The sequence below is a fragment of the Watersipora subatra genome, chromosome 3 (genome assembly GCF_963576615.1).
Source record: "Watersipora subatra chromosome 3, tzWatSuba1.1, whole genome shotgun sequence".
NCBI classification, from domain to species: domain Eukaryota; kingdom Metazoa; phylum Bryozoa; class Gymnolaemata; order Cheilostomatida; family Watersiporidae; genus Watersipora; species Watersipora subatra.
The window spans coordinates 69,259,153-69,280,612 of NC_088710.1; the positions used below are offsets into that span (position 1 = coordinate 69,259,153).

The 21,460-nt window shown below is 36.3% G+C and overlaps 1 protein-coding gene across 1 annotated transcript; it reads left to right on the plus strand.

The window, feature by feature from the left end:
• The first annotated feature begins 1,607 nt into the window (after positions 1-1,607).
• On the plus strand, positions 1,608-13,165 carry LOC137391449 (myosin-4-like). The gene is made up of 8 exons (XM_068077931.1): positions 1,608-1,659; positions 4,288-4,511; positions 5,664-5,858; positions 6,967-7,081; positions 9,618-9,916; positions 10,739-10,903; positions 11,356-11,598; positions 11,951-13,165. The coding sequence occupies exons 1-8, from the start codon at positions 1,629-1,631 to the stop codon at positions 12,161-12,163; spliced, it is 1,485 nt and encodes a 494-aa protein (XP_067934032.1). The 5' UTR covers positions 1,608-1,628; the 3' UTR covers positions 12,164-13,165.
• The last annotated feature ends 8,295 nt before the right edge of the window (positions 13,166-21,460 follow it).

Sequence of the window (21,460 nt, forward strand, 5' to 3'; positions counted from 1 at the left end):
TATTTACATTATACCTTGGTTTATGATAACTTTATGCTATGACTTCTGAACTATATTTACATTATACCTTGGTTTATGATAACTTTATGCTATGACTTCTGCACTATATTTACATTATACCTTGGTTTATGATAACTTTATGCTATGACTTCTGAACTATATTTACATTATACCTTGGTTTATGATAACTTTATGCTATGACTTCTGAACTATATTTACATTATACCTTGGTTTATGATAACTTTATGCTATGACTTCTGAACTATATTTACATTATACCTTGGTTTATGATAACTTTATGCTATGACTTCTGCACTATATTTACATTATACCTTGGTTTATGATAACTTTATGCTATGACTTCTGAACTATATTTACATTATACCTTGGTTTATGATAACTTTATGCTATGACTTCTGCACTATATTTACATTATACCTTGGTTTATGATAACTTTATGCTATGACTTCTGAACTATATTTACATTATACCTTGGTTTATGATAACTTTATGCTATGACTTCTGAACTATATTTAAATTATACCTTGGTTTATGATAACTTTATGCTATGACTTCTGAACTATATTTACATTATACCTTGGTTTATAATAACTTTATGCTATGACTTCTGAACTATATTTAAATTATACCTTGGTTTATGATAACTTATACACTTCTAAAATATGTGCAAGAAATCATGAGCTGTTATGATTTAGGAGGCACTACTGTCTATTACAGGGGTTCTTGGCTTACAACATTCGCGACATATATCCGTTTTTTAGACAGGGTGTAACTCTAATTTCAGCATAAGTCGTAACGTTCTGAATAAATTACTCCATACTCTTATTAATATCTAGCTTTGCCTCCATAATGATAGTTTATATTTTCTTTGATGCATTACCAGTAGGCTTGCACTTTGGAGCCATAATGAAGGGCAAAGTAAAAACAAATCGAGCAGGCGACAATCGGGAGGTACAAGCAAAATGGCGTATTGCTGAAACTGTGTAAAGCACTGATGTCGTCTTTCTACCCCAGAACACAGTGTATTCATTCTTTGCGTGTTTGATACGCCGAAGATCCAGGGTACATTAAGACAGAAGAAAACAGAACTACATTAAATATTGTTTTAGATATTTTTATTTGTAATATGAAAACAATTCAGGACGGTACCGTCATAACTCGAGGATGGCCTGCATAATGTCAACCAAAGCCACCTAGTGCAACTTTTGAAAGAGAGATGAGAGATTAAATTTCATCTTGTAGGGAATTGAATGAGCGGGCAAATGTTTGTAGGAGTTGTCATCACAGCAAGTTGGGATCCTGAAAGCCATAAAGTCAAGCACTATTTTTGGGATTGTTGTTTAAGTGAGGTATTTAGATTGGGAGTTGTAAGCTCTAGTTCTGTTGAAACTGTGCCAATGTTGATGCTTTTATAACCTGTTGAGTAACCATCGTGTGCTGTGATGACTTGATAGGAGCTTGGCAAATATAATCAAGAGTTGTTGAACAGTCTCTACGGCAGCTTCATGAGTCATATGGAAAAGGTGAGCAGATCTCTAGAAAAGCAGATGTCAGAGCACAGAACTCTCTCCCATTTCATTGACCAACAAGCGCTTGAATTCAGCAAAATGAAAAAAGGAGTGTGTGAGCTTGGAAAAGGTGAGAATTTGTTCACCTGGCCATATGTCCTCGGTTATGCCACCTGGCCATATGTCCTCTGTTATGCCACCTGGCCATATGCCCTCTGTTATTCCACCTGGCCATGTCCTCGGTTATGCCACCTGGCCATATGTTCTCTGTTATGCCACCTGGCCATATGCCCTCTGTTATTCCACCTGGCCATATGTCCTCTGTTATTCCACCTGGCCATGTCCTCTGTTATTCCACCTGGCCATATGTCCTCAGTTATTCCACCTGGTCATATGTCCTGTTATTCCACCTGGCCATATGTCCTCTGTTATTCCACCTGGCCATATGTCCTCTGTTATTCAAGTGATTACAATTTATCCCACTACCAAACACGAGCAAAGCGATTGTTTGGGAGCTTTATGATAAATGCATAAGCGCACACAACTCATGAAAATTATTCATGAACGGCCGTCGCAAACCCTTGTGCCCAAATCTCATCAACAAATTTAACCATTTTTCTATGGAGTCGTTTAAGTATAATAGCGATACAAAACATATAAATCTATTTAAACATGTTACCAAGTCTTTATTATTTGTAGACAATATCTTAAAACTTACCCATCTGATAGGATTATACATAAATAGACAGATTAATTTGGTCTAAAATCACCATTAAAACTTTGACAAGCCTTTTTTAATCAAAATTAAGACCAGCCAACGAAACGCCAATAAGGCCGTGCGACAGAGAGTAGAATCATTAAGTCGCGCGCATTTTATGAGAAAAACATGCACATTTCACCAGTCTATGGCATTGTCCAATTGCCGAAGGTTTCTGTAACTAACGTAGAAGTACTGAAAAGTAATCGTTTCTTTTTTGCCGATTTCAAAGTAACTAACATTTTGGACCCTTACAATGAGTACTTTGGTATTCCAACTGATGTCCAAAGCAGTGAATGTAAAGGAAATGAATATGGCATTTTTCTAACAATTTTTATAAGATTATTACAATATTTAATTATAAGAATAATTCTTCGATTTTCTAAGATTTAATTATAAGAATAATCATTCGGATTTACAAGATCAAAGTATATAGTGACCGATGTTGGGCAATATGTTACTGTTATTATTTTTTCTAAATAATTTTGTTAAATAGATTTTCTAAAAATCTAGATAAATATCACAACTTCTTGATATTGGTTGCTATGACATTTTAAAATGTAAACAAAATTGTGCATTAGTTTTCTATTATTACTATACTAATTATTCTAATAATATCAGTGCGTTTTAATTCTAATATTGCATTTCTCCTATTGCAGGGGAGAGATATAAACATATAATCTTTTCCTTTCATTATTGCTGTTTGTTGTAGATAATAACACTCAGTACATTACAGCTACCATTGCAGTTCTCCTATTGCACTGCAGTGCCATTTGACTGCTAATATTTCTCAACCGGCAGTACCCTTTCTTTTTTCCAATATCACTTGGGTCGTGGGCTGTATGACAGGGGAATTTCTATTCTATAAAAATCTAAAACTTTGTCTGTGTGTACTTCAAGATGTCTAGCTATAGCTATAGCTATTAAAATTTAGAAATGAAATAACCAATTCATAGATTTGAACTCACGGAGAATGCAGCTGCAAGTTTCAAACCACGCATTCAACCACTGAGCTATACACTCCTTAGCATTCTATCGCTTTCATCATATACCCTATAGCACACGCACTCGCTAAATGTGCACTTTTGATTATCAACTAATGTTCATTCCCTTTTGTCAAATAGTATAGACTTGTTGAGTAGTGCTTGAAATAATGTATTTATTGTGTGTTGTTCAGTCTGAGAGTTAACACATAACTGAGGCAAAACGACAGAATGGCTTAGATAGCTATAAAATTAACATTAAGCTGTTTATGCCTACAGTGCTCTGACTTTCATAAAAAGCCTTAAAGCCTTGAAATCATATAATTGCAGTTACATGCAAATATCCTACATGACTAATAAGACTACATGTCACCTTTTGCATTTATCAATTTTTGAAATTGTTTAAAAACTAATTTTTTGCTATCATTACCTACTTTTTCAATTCGTAATTTTTAAATGTGCCGTTTCAATTTCCAATGTGTTGTTACACTTCTACTGCCAGTTTTTTTCTAAGGTTTGATTGCTAAACCAGTAAAGGCTAATATGCACTTTTATGCACAAATTATTACTATTAGTTCAACATATTTAAGATTTTTATATTGTTTCCTCAATTCGTATTAATTGTATCATTACCGAATCATCTTTGATTGTAACCGTAGCAAAACAGACTTAATTAAGATATTACTTGATAATTATTTCAGATTTAAACACTTTTATAGTGGTTTTATTTTGTATCTTAACTTATTTGACCTGCACAAAACATTTTCTTCCTGATATGAAGTTTGAAAGTTGCAGTTGTTTGAAAAAGTTTATAAACCTTCACAGCTGTTTTATTTTTTCTCCTAAATTATTTAAACTGCACGAAACACTTTTATCGTGATATGAAGTTTAAAAGTTAGAATGGTAGCTGTTGTTATATGTTGAATAAAAATAAATTTTCTGTGCAAAGACTTTTATTACCCGCGCAACACCGGGCATTCAGCCATTGTTCTCATTAAACAAACCTATATGTGTCAAGGTATCCGAGCCGAGCATGAGCACATCATCCAGGCTACCTACACCAACCGCAAGAGGTTTGACCAGCTTGAGTTGCACCATCTATTGCTTGAGAACCACATGAAGGATATACACAGCGCCCTCAAGGGACTCATGAACAAAGCCAAAGTTATCGCTGAGCAGACCAATAGAATTGAAGCAGATCTTGGCAACCAGCGCAGACACCTGGAAGACAATGTCAGCAATGTATGTAAACAACGTTTAAATTATCTCTGGTGGAATTACAATAGCATTACTGAGCGCTGCGAATTGCATGCAAAGTAATTCTATTATAGTGGAATGTTAGAGAATCTTACTTGTTGTAGTTGTGCAAAATTAAGTTTTAGTAACATTTATTGTTATGTCAACTTTTATAGCTCATCCACTTGTTCATGAGAAATTTAGATGTTTCACTTCGGCATGAGAAAACATAGACAGCTTTGACAAACAACCTTAAAAAGAAGGTACATGTACATAAGAAACAGAAGGGAATCTATTAGGAAATGCAATAAGTGAAATTGTAACAGATGGTACAAAGGTTTTTGCTCAAGTAGAACTAGGCCAAAGGGAAGTCGTCATCACCAAAAGTGTGAAATAATCTCTTCATTCGCAAATCTAGAATATTCACACATCGATTTTAAAACTGGTTTTGTCAATATTGTGAAAGTATTGACAAATTTTTTAAATTTAAAAACAATATAAACGTTATTACGCTTCTACTTGCCTACTTAAAACTAGGTAGTTGAGCTATTCAGTGATGCAAAGTTTAATAATAGAAACTTATAATGTACGTTTCCCATATTAGACTATATAATGTAACATTAAGTTTGTAAAACACGCATAGCTTATGTAATGAGTTAACTCAGTAGAATTCTACGAGTAGCCTACTGCTAGTAGACTACTAGTAGTTATCCACTAGAAGTCCACTAGTAGTCCATTAGCAGTCCACTAGTAGTTCACTAATAGTCCACTAGTAGTCCACTGATAGTCTACTAGTAGCCCATTAGCAGTCCACTAGTAGTTCACTAATAGTCCACTAGTAGTCAATTAGCAGTCCACTAGCAATCCACTAGAAGTTCACTAGTAGTCCATTAGCAGTCCACTAGTAGTCTATTAGCAGTCTACTAGTAGTCCACTAGTAGTCCATTAGTAGTCCAGTAGTAGTCTACTAGTAGTTCATTAGGAGTCCACTAGAAGTCCACTAGTAGTCCACTAGTAGTCTATTAGAAGATTACTATTGGTGGACTACTAGTAGACTACCATCCTTATTACTTAGTCAAAGTTCTTAGAAACCAGAGTTTCACAAATGAAATGCTGGGCAGGCGCATGTAAATATTAAATAATGTTTTGCATTTGAAGATGAGAAAGGCTTCTGTAGTTATGGTGAACAAGAAGTCTGGAAATTTTGATTCGCTGTTTGGGAAAATGGATAAGAAGATAACAGCTGTCAATAATGAGATCAAAAAGCTAAGAGAAGCAGCAACGCAGAATGACAGGAAGCTACATGATCTGACATCTAACCTCAGACAGCATAAAGATCACATAATGTCTCAGGTGTGAGATTAGTTAGGCAATATGGACTCCGAACTTTCTGGCCACGCTTTTATTCTGCCCACTCATCGAGTCCTAAATACGAATTGCTTCTAAAACTATAGAAGCAAATGTTTTAAGCATTGCTATTGTAAAAATAAAAACACAGGAGTTTCACTTGATACACTAGTACCCTGCTAGTCTGCTGCACCATGAGAGATCATCATGTGTAATAGCTACGTGCACAATTATTCCACTCAGCATCAAAGTAGCTGAGTGGGACATTTAGTAGTGTGTCTGGCTTCTAAGCCGAATATATAAGTTTATTAAATTATCTTTTCCCAACCTGTTAGCATGGCTTCAGATGGACACGGCTATTATTATAGTAAAGAGTTCTCTACAAGTACATGTATATAATACATAAACATCCTAAACTATTAGACATCATTGCATCAACTTTAGCGGCCCTATGCAACCAGTGCTCTCAGCTTGTTAGTTGTACTTAGATCAGCTGGAGAATAAGTCACTGCGATAAAACTCGGTGTCATCTTGGTGTCAATTTGGTGACCCTCATCCCGCACCGACACTAGTCTGTGAAATGCTGTGATGACGGCATTAGAATAAATTGAGAACATTTGAAATTCTTCCGATACATGAAGAACTTTTTAATACCAATACAAGTAATATAACAGTCACTTAGACTTCCACACCTGGGAACTTTTTAATACCAATACAAGTAATATAACAGTCACTTAGACTTCCACACCTGGGAACTTGATGCAAGGGAAGAGTTCATAAAATAGGAGACTTGATAAAATAGCATGCAGTGACTTAAGCTGAGCAAGCTTTGGCAATGATGAACTGAAATTCTCTCTTCATATTAAAATCTTCTCTCATTCTTCCTTGAACCTTTCAGGTGGTTGGACTAGAGCAGAAGTTATCTTCTCTCATTCTTCCTTGAACCTTTCAGGTGGTTGGACTAGAGCAGAAGTTATCTTCTCTCATTCTTCCTTGAACCTTTCAGGTGGTTGGACTAGAGCAGAAGTTATCTTCTCTCATTCTTCCTTGAACCTTTCAGGTGGTTGGACTAGAGCAGAAGTTATCTTCTCTCATTCTTCCTTGAACCTTTCAGGTGGTTGGACTAGAGCAGAAGTTATCTTCTTTAATAGAGCACCAACTTCAAGAAGCGCGGAGAAACTTTGATGACCTCAAATCAGAAATATCTGGATTTCAAGGTTCTTTAAAAGGTATTTGCTTATCAGATAGTTTGACAGAGTACAAAACAGCATAATTGCATGCTAGGAGTTTTTATTTTTTAAAGAGCTCATTTGATATCGGTGAATAGCCGTCGGGCTGCCTGCAACAGGTCTAACTAGTTGTGAATAGCTTTTTCTGTTGCATGCAAACTCCTTTTGATAAGGTGTAACTCTGTAAAAAAATTTAAAAAACTGTTTCAAACATTTAAAAAATGAGTCCAAATTATATAATAATCATGTAATTATGTGGCTGAGAGATGGCCTGAAATACTGAATATCACATAAGAAACCAAAGCTTTAAATATCTGTAGCTTCCAGTCAAGCAAAATAAGATTTTCTCTAACTCTCAAAACCCATTACTTAGCTGAAAACGAAGTAGACAGCTATTAGCAAGTGAAATTTCTCCAGAAATTTACAAAAACAAGACTATAAAATCACATTGTCACTGACAAGTCATTTCAAGACTTATGTTCTAAGAAAAGATGACTTATACATTTGATGCTGTGATATTTACATACAAGCAAATATAGCCTCAATGTTGAGTTTCTTATGTTAATGACTCAGATGAAGTATAGAAAGGTTTTCAACTGCATGACTTTTCAAAAGGTCGAATCGAAATTTGGAAAATATAACTTGTCATCCATTTGACAACAAATCTAGATGTGTAGCAGAATATGAATCTTGCACTACTAGGGGTGATAAATAGATATGTCTTGTTTTAATCTAAAATGTTTACATATAAGCATATAACTTGATTTCTTAAGCCTAGTTTTCAACATAAATGGCAGAATGCCAGGTCACTTGAGTAACACAAACAGTATGAGAATAAATGGAGTTTTAGGGAGAGCTCATTGAGTGTCAATGAGCTCTCAATGTCAATGCTAATCAACTCATTTTCTGTGATAGTTACACACACTACGTCTTGTGAGAGTGTCAGACAACCTTATTTAAATACATGTATGTCGTATGCTCATAATGGGTGCATCTCATCTACACCCATGTTGTCACCAAGCTTATGCATTATATTCTGATGTTTGGCAATCGCCATGCAAATGCTGTACTAGTTGTTGATTTGATTAGGACATGTGACATTTTTTGAAAAACTATTTTTACATTGGGTTTTTTATTTAACTGACATAGCGAAAAAACTAAAAAGCTAAACATGTAACTTCTGCCGAAGAGAAAATACAGTCAAACATGGATAACTCGAACTTCAAGGGACCGAGCAAAAGTGTTCGAATTATCAGAGCGTTCAAGTTATCAGAGCACTGTCACAAGTCCATATATTTACTTATTTATTAGTAGATATATGTACATATACAAACTATAATATAAATCAAAAGCACAAATGGCTTGTTTCAAATTAAATGCTTCTATGTAAAGTTTAAAACGTTTTCATGAAAAAGTATAGAGATTTTTCTATCACTTGAGATTGGTTTGTTGTTTGAGGTGATGGTATTGCCAGGACCCCAAAAGAAAAGACATTTTTTTCTTTTGGGGTTTTACCCACGATCAATTTTGCCGTTTTTTCTTGAAGTTTATGCAGATTACCTTACTTTACCTGGGATTCGTTAAGAGCAACACTCCGAGGCAGTTCAATTAGAAGTTTTACGAGGTTTCACGGTACATTCTATATCACTCACGCTTTTTTAATAGATACTTATTGAATGTACACACGTATTCTGTGTTTAGGTCAAACGATGAATAGTTTTTTGTAGCTCAGACAACGTATTACAACAATTTTAAGACGTTTTAAACATTCAACATTCCGACGTTGATTCAACACGGAATCAACGTCGGAAAACTATTCATCACGGGCTAGCCGGGTCACGCACTCAAGGATTTTCGCCACGCACATACAAAACAACATGCGATTTTTGTTTTGTATGTGCGTGGCGAAAATCCTTGCGCGCGTGACCTGGCTAGCCCGTGCTATTCATCGTATCGCAGTATAAATCAAATTTCACCAAACTTTTAGAAAAGTCGTTGACAAAAATATTTTGCCGATGGTGGTAATAACGACGCTTATGAATTACGAAAAGATGAAGTTTACCTCTATGGCTTTGAATAAAGTGATTTTCTAAAGCGATAACAATCGTTTCGGTAACCGTTGGGCAAAAAAACAGTTCGAATTAACAGTGTTGAGTTCGAGTTATCTATAGCAATTTATCATTACGTGGGAACGGGCCAAAGGAAATGTTCGAATTAACCATGTGTTCGAGCTATCCGTGGACGAGTTATCCATGTTTGACTGTAGTTGCTTTAAGCAGTCTAAGGCAATAAAATCTTATTGTTAAAAACATAATATTGTGTAGAAAGGTAAGCAAATGGAATTGGTAAAACAATCAAACATATTGATTTTTGGAAATATTTAATATGTGGAGACCAATGATAATTGTCATAGATTAACACCACATAGTATTTTTGCACCTATGATAATGTTAAGGAAAGGCATAAAAACGTGGAGTGGGACAACTCTTAAGCATATTCCAGCTAATAAAACTGAACTGTGTATTAATTAACACAGGCATGGATGGGCTACTTGTGAGCGCAAATGAAAAGATGAAGTCATTGTATGGAGACTTGGAGAGGTACAAGAAGGCCGTGACGGCAGAGATGCACAGACTTGCTAAAGACATCGGAGAAGCTGCCGGGGGTCAAGTGCTTGAGATAACCAAAGCTCACAACATTATGAAAAAGCAGATGGAAGGGCTGTTGGCCGACCTGAGCGGAGCACAGTTAGACGCTAAGGCTATTACAGCAAGGATGAATGACATTGAGAATGAGCTTACAAAGAAAACAGAAGATTTGATGAGAGAGATCAAGGTTAGACAAAGGTCACCACATTGATCACCCCAGTATTTATCTTATTTGTTCATACACTCTATTAAAAAATCTTTTAACCAATACTAAGTAACGTCATAAATAACACGCGTTATGTTAACAATTTCGGTTCTAATAATATTGTTATTAAAAGCCAAACGCTTAGAATATCTTAGCGACCAACATAGTTATAGGAGCTACATGTTGTTCCTTCAGCGCTTATACTTGCTCTTGTTTCCACTCTTGTTGTCTAAAGCTAGTTTATCGCACGCTCATTTTCAATTATGGCTTTTCTGCAGAAATTTGAGTGCAATTGCTCACTTTATGATCATCTAAACATTTGCCTCTGACACTGATTGGCCTGTCACGCTGACTTATTATAAACAACCAGAGCCTTGTGAAAGCTTTGCACGTAATCAACTGGTTTGAAGGACCTGCAAAGTCTTGTCAGAGTTTTACCCTATGGCACTCCTTGTTCTACTAGACTCCCAATATCACCATTCTTTTACATTAGCTACAAAATTGGCTTATGAAAAGTGACAGCAGGTGTCTTGTTTTGGCAGCATGCCATCTGTTGAATATCATTTGTTCTTTCATGCATCTTTTATTCTAATTCAAAGTTTATCTCAATGTCCATCTTGTTCACTAAATTTTTACTAGCAATATATTGTATATGTCTACATGGTGAATCAGGGCCTACCAAGTTGTTCCCCTCTACATTTTATAAAATTTTACATTTTTACTGATATTATCTTTGATTTTGAAGCTTATTATGTCACATGCAAAACTTTTTTAAATTGTGTTTTAAAATTTTGCTGATTTTAGAAAGCTGCTCGAGAGGCAAACACTTCTGATGCTATTAGGACTCAGAAGGCAGAACAGTTTTACAGCAGAGCTGACGAGGACTTGAAACATCTGACTGAAGAACTGGAGAATATTAAAGGTGCTGCCGCAATAATCATAGGAAAGGCTGATGAATTAGAAAACCGAGTGAGTAAAGCCCAAGCTGTTGAGTATTATGGTAGCTACAAAAAAGTTGAATATGAAACAAAATTTTCTTTAAATTTGGTTGCATAGACCAAGAAGATGATGATAAGCTTCGTTCTCCAGCTGGTTATTATATACATCACATACATTTATAATTATCAGTTTATTTATTATTATGTAAATGTACGATATAATATTTTTAAATTAATGTAATACGGTGTCGGTGACGCAAATCTATCTCTCTGTGCTTTTGTAAGTCCACTTTAGAATATTACATGATTTAAGCAAATTGTTGCTCTCAATGACATGTTCTTTTATAAAGTATACAGGCAATTAATTTTTCGTGAGATCTATTTGTTGTCAAACTGATGAGATGTGAGTTATCTACAACTTCAAAAGATACAAATTCAGCTGTATGCATACCCACAGTAGGTCCACTAGTACACCTCTTGTAGACAAGACAAAAGCTTGATGAACTGAAGGGGGAGTTAGATGAGGTGACAGCAAAACTTGAAAAAATATCTGCTGGACTGCTGGAGGAATTTTATATGAAAATGCAGAGAGGGGCGGAGCAACTTCAAGGCAAGCTTTCGGAGCAACACAACCAGCTAATGCAGTACATCGACAGCAAGATCGAATCTCAGGCTAAAAAGCATGCTGATGATGCTAGAGATCAGGCAGCTGAGATCCATCTTAAGGTGAGTATTTGCTACAGGTCATAGACCCGTTGGTGCACAGACATCTGCTTTCATATACGTGCACCAATATGCTTATTCAGAGACATGTGCTCACATAGACCAATGTGTACATCAACATCTTGGGTAGATCACTATATTCACATACATGCGCTTGCAAAGACCACTGTATGTACAGACACCTGCTTGCATATATCAGTGCGTTCACAGAGTGCGTGAATGGACAAGCACTTGCAGAAACTCAGCGCATGAAGAGATTTTTGCAAAGGTTCCATAAAAATAGTTCAAAGTAAGTACATTTTCATTCCAGCCATATTGCGATTCAACTTTTAGAAAGAACCCTTTTGTCTCGTAGATGGAGCACTCGGATATGCTAGCGGAAGCAACGAGACTACAACTCGATAAGATATTCTACATCCTTATACTGTTAATTATTATGCTGCCGATGCTCATGTATACAGCATACATGGGCAGAACCATGACCTCAACGAGCGATCAGCCCTCAGCTTGGTGGCAGTTCTGTTCACGCTCTCTCCTCTCAGGCAAGAGAGACCACTCGGAGCTCTGAATAATTATAATATCCAGTAGGCAGAATATTTCGGACGGTTCCTTCCTCACTTGTCCTAGTTTCTATGGCTTAACATGGATGATATAACTTGGTTGATTTGACAGGCCCGAGAGATCTGAAAATACAGAAATTACAGAAAACACTGAGATGGATATTTCTTAACTAAATTTTGAGCCGATACAAAGTTTATTCATCTCTCTGCTAACATGTCTGAAGTTCTTAACAAAAAGTAAATATAAAAACTAACTAGATATCTAATAGAGGCACTGCCATAAACATTATGGATAAGGCTGTTTCTGGTGGGTTGCTTAATTGCGATTATATATGGCTACAAAAAATAAAAAAATAGTATCTCAAAAATCTTTTAGAGAAGCAACTTTTATTAAACTATGTGTTAATATGATTGTTTTTTTAAACAAAGTTGACGGATTGTAAAACGTACTGTATGCCTGTTATTATACATACAGTTGCTGAGCTCTTCACTGTATAATGTATGTTTGTTGTAGGTAAATACGTAGGAGAGACGATGTGTTATAACGATGTTAGGCCTAGATACTGCACATGCATAATTATTTGACAGCACTAACAATTGTATGCGCTTTACATATAATAACGTATTACTATAGTTTCATAAACAATTAAAATAAAACAAACTGATAAAAGAAAAACAAAAATGATGGTAGTATTGGTGGGACCAGAAGCCTGGCTACTTAAGGCATCAAACCCAACTGACTATCATTCCATTAACTGAAACACCTACTTTTAAATGGAGAGACTGAATCAGTAAGTCAAAAATATCGTTTTGGATGTAGTTTAGCAGCATATAATAAGAGTTGTCTTCTCTTAAACACTTGAATCGCGTTTCCCATCACCGACGAGTGTGTCATTTCATTTATAGTTGCAGAGAATTGTTATTGTAACTGTTAAAAATAAGCACTTAGTTTAAAAATAGACAGAAAATTATGTCTGTGCACAAAGTAGGGTGCTTATTGCTAATTTCTGAATTACTTGAATAGTTCAGATGTCTAAGTAATACATATATCTTTCATTGTTATATCCATTTAGTAGTCTATTTTATATGAAGTATAATATAATTTGATAATGAAATGTTTTATGGAGTTGCTTTTTCATTAATAAAATATTACTTTAATATGTTAATACAATTGAGCAGCTCTATTTGTGAATGACACTGATTTCACGACACAGTTTAGCAAGTTCTTAAAACTAATACCCTGATACACGTTGAGCAATCCTAGTAAGTTAAAAACAATCAATTTTATTGGCTGGCCACTCACAATAGCCAAAATAAATGACGCATTCAGTTATAATTCTCACCAAGCAGTTACCATGACCTACTACCTCAGTTACTACTTTTTATTTATATTAATAAATCCCGCTTTTCATTGTGTGTGTATGCGGGCATGCGTGTGTGTGTGCGTACATCTGTCTGTATGTGCGTCTGTGTGTGTGTACATGTATTTGTGCGTGTGTGCATGCATGCACATGAATGCGTGTGAGTGGGTGCACGTGTGTGTTTATGCGCGTATGGGTGCTTTTGTTTGAGTGCGCGTGCGTGCACATGAATGTGTGTGTGCGAATGTGTGTCTATGTACGAATGTAAGTGTGCATATGTGTGTCATTTTTATTTTTCTCGCAATGGAGTCCCACCCTTGAGGCATATGCATTACTTAGACCCAATATTATTTTTCTTTTTTGTGGTACTTTCTTCTCTCATTGCATGCAGCAGAAGTAAGAGTGGGTGTGGGTATGTGCACATTCAGATGTAGGTGTGCATGTCTCTGATTGTTTTTAATAAAAAATTTTTTCTGTTTACAACAGTATCCTATTTAGTTAAAACATATACCTGTCCCATGTGCACTGTACTATTTAGGTATGTGGATAAGAGAAATTTCGCGTACGTGGAGATAGATACAGACAGAGTGTATATGGCAATTTTAGCTCCCATCCTTTTTGTGCTATGTCCGGAATTATGAAGAGATTTCTGGAAAGAGTACGACAACTAGTTTTCTCGCTATTTTGCTCTCTTTATTGGCTCACCTTTGTGATTACCAAGTTGGTAGAGAAAATCGGTGGAGATGTTTTCTTACTTGTTACTCCACATGGAGGGAGGCAAAAATGTTGCCTGCTTCTCAGACGAGTTTGCTCAACATCGCTTCCATCCAATGACGCGCGGGTAAGTTAGAACGGTGGCTATCAGATCATCATTGACCAGCGGATTCCTGACCTTTTATATTTTTATCTTTTTATATCTTTATATCTTTTATATATTTTTATAACTTTTACCTTTTTTATTTTTTTCTCACTGTATATATATTTATTAAAACAACAATAAATAAAAAAACTTACACCATCGCATTATTTTATTTTATGGAGATGCCGTCTGGCCTCACGCCCATTTTTTTGAAGTATTTAGATTTGTTCTCTCCACCAGGGAATTCAGATTAGACCATCTTGACACAAAATTGAACAATCAGAAGCCAGAAACTAGTAGACGCTGATTGGTCAATTTTAAAAATACAGTTTTCTGATTGGTGACACCCATTTGGTCAGCGTCTGTCCCTTCTATGCTATTATTGCTATTATAGTCACTCCTTTCATTCGCTAGATTTTAGACAAAAAAACCGCTTATACTTTTCAAATTCAGTTGTGTTTTTAAAGTATTTGTTCAGTTCGTTATGCTTGTTATCAATCGCTAGCAAACTACTTATCAAAGCTTTTTCTGCTTTGTTCTGTAAGTAAAGGTAAAGGAAAAGTTTATTTTTATTTCCTTATCCAAACATATACTAGAACAGTTATACGGTTGACAGCATTGTCAGCCATATAAATTTTGAATGAGCGTGGTAAGTAATTAGTACTGATACAAAGAAATCTATAATGAATACAGATCAGAAACAAGATTATGAGGGTGGAGAATAAATATTTTTTTATAATAATGAAATGATAAATGACGAACAACAAAAAGAAAATAATAGCAGAGCTCAGTCTTAAATGTAAGTCTGTCTATTGTCTCTATGTCAGTCATTGTTTCATGGTTGTGTGCTATTGTCAGTAGTCATTTTAATAAAGTTTGTATGTGTCGTTTCATTCCACAAGTCCAGTCGTCTATGTCTATTGTTAATATATTATTTGTCAAGCAGAGTCGTTTGTTGTCTTGATAGGATGTGGGGTCGCAAATTGTTTTTGTTGGCATAGTCTCGATATATCGTTCTTGGAATGGGCCTGCCACTGAAGGTGGACTTGACGATGAAAAATATGAACTTGGCAATGAGGATGGAGAACTGATGAAAGTTTCAGAAGTAGTTGATGTCATTTCTTTAAGGTAACCTATCAATAACTTATCAATAGCCTATCAATAAAATATGGTAGTGTATTGGGGCTGCTTCACATGACTGCAGATGATTAATATTTAGTGTAACACATTATGAAAGCTTTCCGCTACTTTCTATCTATTTACAGTATGAGCAGTTAACTTGCTGTAAATCATGAATTAAAATTATAAAAGCACTGTGTGAAGATTGATGGAAATGTTGATAACAGGTAAACTATAGTCAAGGCTATAAAAATAAGTCCTAGATTTAGTTTAGAGTGCTTCAAAATGAAATAATCAAATGTTAAGATGTTATTTTCAAAGAAAACAAAACTAAGATTACTGCGTCAGAAGAAAGCCCGTCACTATCCAACATTATTAGGCTTTGATCCACCTTATAATATACCTATTAGAAGAATATTCTATTATATGTTTAAAAATTGTCAAAATTAAAAATATAAAACTTTATAAATGTCAGCAGCAGCACTTAATACTGTAGATCTTTGAATTCTGAAGCAGTGAAATGGAGGCTAGTATTCTAGTTTTGGCAAAAAAGGGTTTTATTCTCAAAACTCATTAAGTTTTATTTTATAACTGTTAATAAGCTGCCAAGAATGAAATATAGACCTAGGTTAGTCACAAGCTAAGAGTAGCTTGAATAAAGTAAATAACACTCACGTTTAGTATCATCGAAGTTTCTTCTAAATTTATAATTACAGGTTTGACAAAAGATATCTTTACAACATTCGCATCCATGTATTATACCAGACATTGTCCTCTGCAATATGAAGAAAACTTAATTACATTGTTATTCAAAATCAGAAAAAAACAACAATTGAGTTTTATTTGTTGATTCTTTTTTCCAGCGTCATTAATAACAAAGTTAGGAGTTTGTTACCCATGACATTATTAACTAAGTTGGAGTTTGCTACTCATGACATTATTAACAAAGTTAGGAGTTTGTTACTTGAGGTATTTCACACAGTTTCTATAAAAGAGCAACTTGGTAGTACTTACAATAAGCTTAGACAGCGCAAATAGGACAGCAAATAGGATTGTTAAAATAGAGTACTTATTAACTTGGATCTTATCAGGAGCAACAGCAACTGCTTGCCAACAGATATGCGAGGCCAGAATATTCTGTGACATCAATAGCGAATGTGAATATATTAATATAAACATGAATTCCTAGTGTATAACCTGTGCACCATGTTACCTTTATTACACACATAATCTTTAGATTCCACAAATCTTTAATACATTATTTGTTTTTAGCATTTTGAAACACAGTTAATTCATTTTAACATAAAAATTCTTTTTTAATAATATTTTTCTTGCCGTGAAATAGCATAAATCACATCTAGCAAATATCATGTTTGCTTGGATAAAATGTTTAATAGAAATCCAACAGGAACCGAGGCTTGGCTTTAGCTTTACAAAGCAAACTATGAAATAAGCAAGTTTCTATTGATGCAAGCAATGCACAGTTTGTAATGGATGAGAATTCTTGAAGGTGTAGATACTACTCATACTGGTTGACTGTAGTCATAGAGTCACTTCAATAACTGGTCTAAGTTGATGGCTTGCTTGTCAACCCGATAAACCCTGCATTGACATTATATCGGGCAGTATGTTATATTATTATTTTCGGTTCAAAAACCTTTACAGCTTGAGTTTGCTGGATATGAATCTCATCGATCTTTAATGGCTGATGCAGTTGCACACTTAGCTATAGAGTAAAGAACATGTGCTGTGTTTTGTTGGTGTTGAGTTGCTGGTGGTAGGTGTTGCACCAATGATATAAACCCCCAGGATAGGTGACGGCTATCATATGGGAGGGTTTAATGCTCGAGTTCTGTTAAAATTGTGCTAGCCTGGGTTTTGGGGCTAACACAGTTCTCGCGGGGCAGTCGTGTTGCCTTGCTAGGTTTTTGAGTCTAAATTTTTATTGCCTACTGTAAGGGAATACCGGACAAGAATTCCTATTTGTACTGATGACATCACGGGCGAAGGAGATCAAAGACAAAAGAGGGAAAAGAGAGATTTTCAGTTGTAGGAGGATGGCTGGTTGAAAAAGAAAGACCAGAGGCTACGACAAGAGGAGGATTATTCTGGGTGCGGCTTACGGAGGAGGAGCAACTTGCGTACGAATTAACAAGTAAAACCATATAGCTTCATATGGTGTAAGAATATATCGAACCTATAGGCATAATCGTGTGAAACGTTGCTGTTTGTGTAATGGTATTTTACAGCGGCGAGCTCGTGACAAAGCACAGATTCGCTGGAAGCTGTTGCGTTGAGGTATAAGGATCGGAGATTTGCTGAGATATTGCAAGAGTAATGCGTACTATTGGTTTGGAGCAATATCTCCTAGATTTTTGCTACCTTGACTCTTAATGACAATAGTCAATTATTCTGTCACTTTTCTATACAGTATTTTGGTGTTAACTAATTTGTTCCTTATTAATCATGATCTTTCGTATCTTCTTTATTGTGGTGTTGTGCCAGTAAAACAGTATAGATTAAGTCTGTTAGTGGTAAAACCGAGCCTGAAAAGTTTGTGAAGCCCTTGGATTTTTTCTCGGGCAACCTGGCTATTACTTGGAAAGTTTTTAAAGAGCAGTTTAAGATATATGTGATTGTGAAGAAACTAAGAGAGCTCACAGTAGACGAACAGATCGGCCACATGCTTATGGCCATGGGTAATGGCTCGTTACCAGCATACAATCAGTTCACCTTTGTGCCATCTGACGACGACAGAAAGAAAACCTTGGCCAATTGCATCAAATTTTTTATACATATTTTGAGCCTGGTAAAATATTATTTTTGAGTGCTCAGTGTTTAATAAGATAGTGCAACAACCTGGCCAATCTCTGCACTAGTTGATAGTTAAGCTCCGAGTCCAAAGTGAGAATTGCGACTAGGGTGATATGCGAGATGACTTACATGTAGTAGAGACAGGATAGTGGTGGGAGTGCGTGACACCGAGCTTCACAAGTACCTGATTGACGTGCCTGATCTTACACTCAAGTTGTGCATTCAAAAAGAGAAGCAATATGTATCAAATCAGGAGCATGTAGCTGCGATGGCCTCTACATCTGATGCTCTGGGACCCGGTAAAGAGGAGTATACTGAAAATGTAGACTCGATACAGCGGTATAAACCCAAATTGTCTAAACAAATGACTGACACTGAGGAAAACAAGAGCAGTAACGCAAAAGACAAACCATGTTTAAATTGTGGAAAGTGGAAACATTTTGGTAGTCATTGCTCGGCAGAAAGGTCAAGCTGCAACAAATGCAAAAAGAAAGCTTCCTGGGCAAAAATGTGCAAAGGAGCCAAACGAGTATTTGAACTGGAGAAGAATGACGATAGAGTACATAGTCTGTTTTTAGGAAGTTACCAATGACTAAGCCGCATAGATCACATTGACACCATTTCGAAAACTGAAAATGACAGGTACGTAGAGTTACAGGTGAACTCTAAAAATGTGAGATTTAAAGTAGACTCTGGTGCAGCAGTTTCTGCCATACTAATTAGTGTCTGCGATGCTCTTGGTTTGAAACTGACACCTACTACTCGAAAATTGTTTGGCGCTGAGAACGCGAAGCTTACAGTAACTGGAGTGGCTATCGTAGAATTGTCTCATAAAAAAACTCGCCACAAAGAGAGGGTTTACGTTTTTAAAGAGCTAGCTAGTCCTCTGTTAGGCAAGCTGGCCATTAAACAGCTGAGCATTCTCAAAGTGTTTGAAGTCCTGGAGGTTTCTTCAACAGGTTAGAAAGAGAGGTTTCCGTCATTGTTCTCAAGCTTAGGTACCATGAGATCCAAAGTTCGTATTCAGCTGAAAGATGAAAGGACTCCTTTTGCTCAATCTACTTCCAAAAGAATAGCTGCAGCTCGACGCCAGCCTTTACAGAAAAAGCTTCACTGGATGGGAGGATCGGAGTTACTCAGAGGATAGAGGAGCCCACAGGCTAATGCGCTCCTTGTATAGCGGTGCCCAAGAAAGATGGGAAGATCAGAGTATCAGAGTACGCATATATTTTACTCGCCTGAATAAAGCAGTGAAGAGGGTGTACCACCACCTTCCAGCCACTGATGAAACAATAGTAAGCCTGGGTAAGTCAGCGTACTAAAAATTAGATGCAAACTGCAGGTACTGACAACTAGAAACTGACTACTTTTATCACACCTTTAGGTAGGTTTTTCTGCAAGCGTCTACCATTTGGCATTTCATCGGCTCCCGAAATATTTTAGAGGGAGATGCAGAAGGCTTTGGAGGGTATTGAAGGCATGTTGCATCAAATGGATGACATCTTAATCCATACTGAGACTGAAGATGAACACGGCAGTAAAGTGAAAAAGTCTTAAATCTGGTCTGGCCTTTGCAGGCATCACTCTAAATGGAGAAAAGTGTGAGTTCTCCCGGACTCGTGTCACCTTTTTGGATTATGCCATAGACGAATCAGGGATACATGCATATCCAGAAAAAATATCAGCCATACAAGATTTCTCTATCTCAATAACAGGATGGGCTTAAAGAGATTCCTTGGTATGGTCAATTATCTCGGGAAGTTTATGTCCACCCTAGCAGATGACACCGTCAAGATGAGATCTCTCCTCAAAATGAAAGATAATGATTGGTATTGAACATCAGAAATGACCATAGAGTTTGAGGTGCTGAAGTAAAAGATCTCCTCGTTCCTGGTGTTAGTCCCATTTGATATGGAAGCCAAGACTTGGCTTTCCACCAATGCTTCCCCTATAGTTTGGGAGCGGATATTTTCCAGAAAGTTGCTGATGCCTTCAAACTTATAGCATTGGCGTCACGGGCTTTTACGAACACAAACACGTGGTATGCCTAAATAGAAAAAGAAGCTCTGGCCATGTGTTGGGCAGCAGAAAAGCTCTACTACTATCTAGCTGGCCGCAACTTCAAAATCGAAACCGCCCACAAACTTTTAGTATCAAATATGGTGGAGAAATAACTGTTTAAACTTCCCATTCGTGTTCAGAGATTTGCGTATGATGCGGTTTTCGTATGATGTCACATACATCCCTGGAGAGAAGTTGGTAGTTGCCGATGCCTTGAGCAGAGCCTTAGCAAGAACAGAAAAAGTGTCAGAACCGGAGCCTCTACTCATTCAGGAAATGATGGAAGAGCTCCAAATATCTTGAGCCAGAAAAGAGCTACTCAAAATTGCCATTTCAACAAACTCCATAGCTAATCAATTGATGATGTATATTCAAGAGGGTTGGCCAAACTACCGTGATCTGCCTCAATGTCTGAAAAAGTACAATTCGTTCAAAGAGGAATTGATTGTTGTTGTAGGATTGGTGTTTTATTACAACAAATTGTATATTTCCTGAGCGAACGAGAGAGAGAGAGTTTTGCAGGACATTCATGGGAGACATCTGGGAGAGAACTGCTGCCTCAGAAAAGCCCAGAGTGTGATTTGGTGGCTAGGGATGTCTCAAGGCATCAGAGAATTGGTAAAGGGCTGCAACACATGCCTTCGCTTTAAGAAAGTACCCACTGAGCCATTGATCTCTAATCCTTTCCTAGAGAGACCATGGTGGCAGCTTGCAATGGATTTCTGCATCGTTGATGATAGAGGCGATAAGTATTTAGTTATTAGTGACTATTATAGCTGGTTCATGATCGCTGAAAAGTTTTCCCGAGTCACTGCTGCAAATCTGTGCAGAACTGTCAACAAGGTCATATGTACATTAGGAGTACCTCACATCATTGTATCAGACAACGGTCCACAATTCATTTCTGAAAACTTCGCTCAACTAATGAAGAAATGAGATATTATTCATCGAATCAGTTCCTCTAGAAACCCCTAAGCAAATGGTCATGCAGAAATAGGGGTGCAAACATTTAAGAAGCTTATGGCAAAAAATGTTGAGATTGAATCTGCTATTATCTGGTACAATGACAGTCCTTGGCAGAATAGCTATAC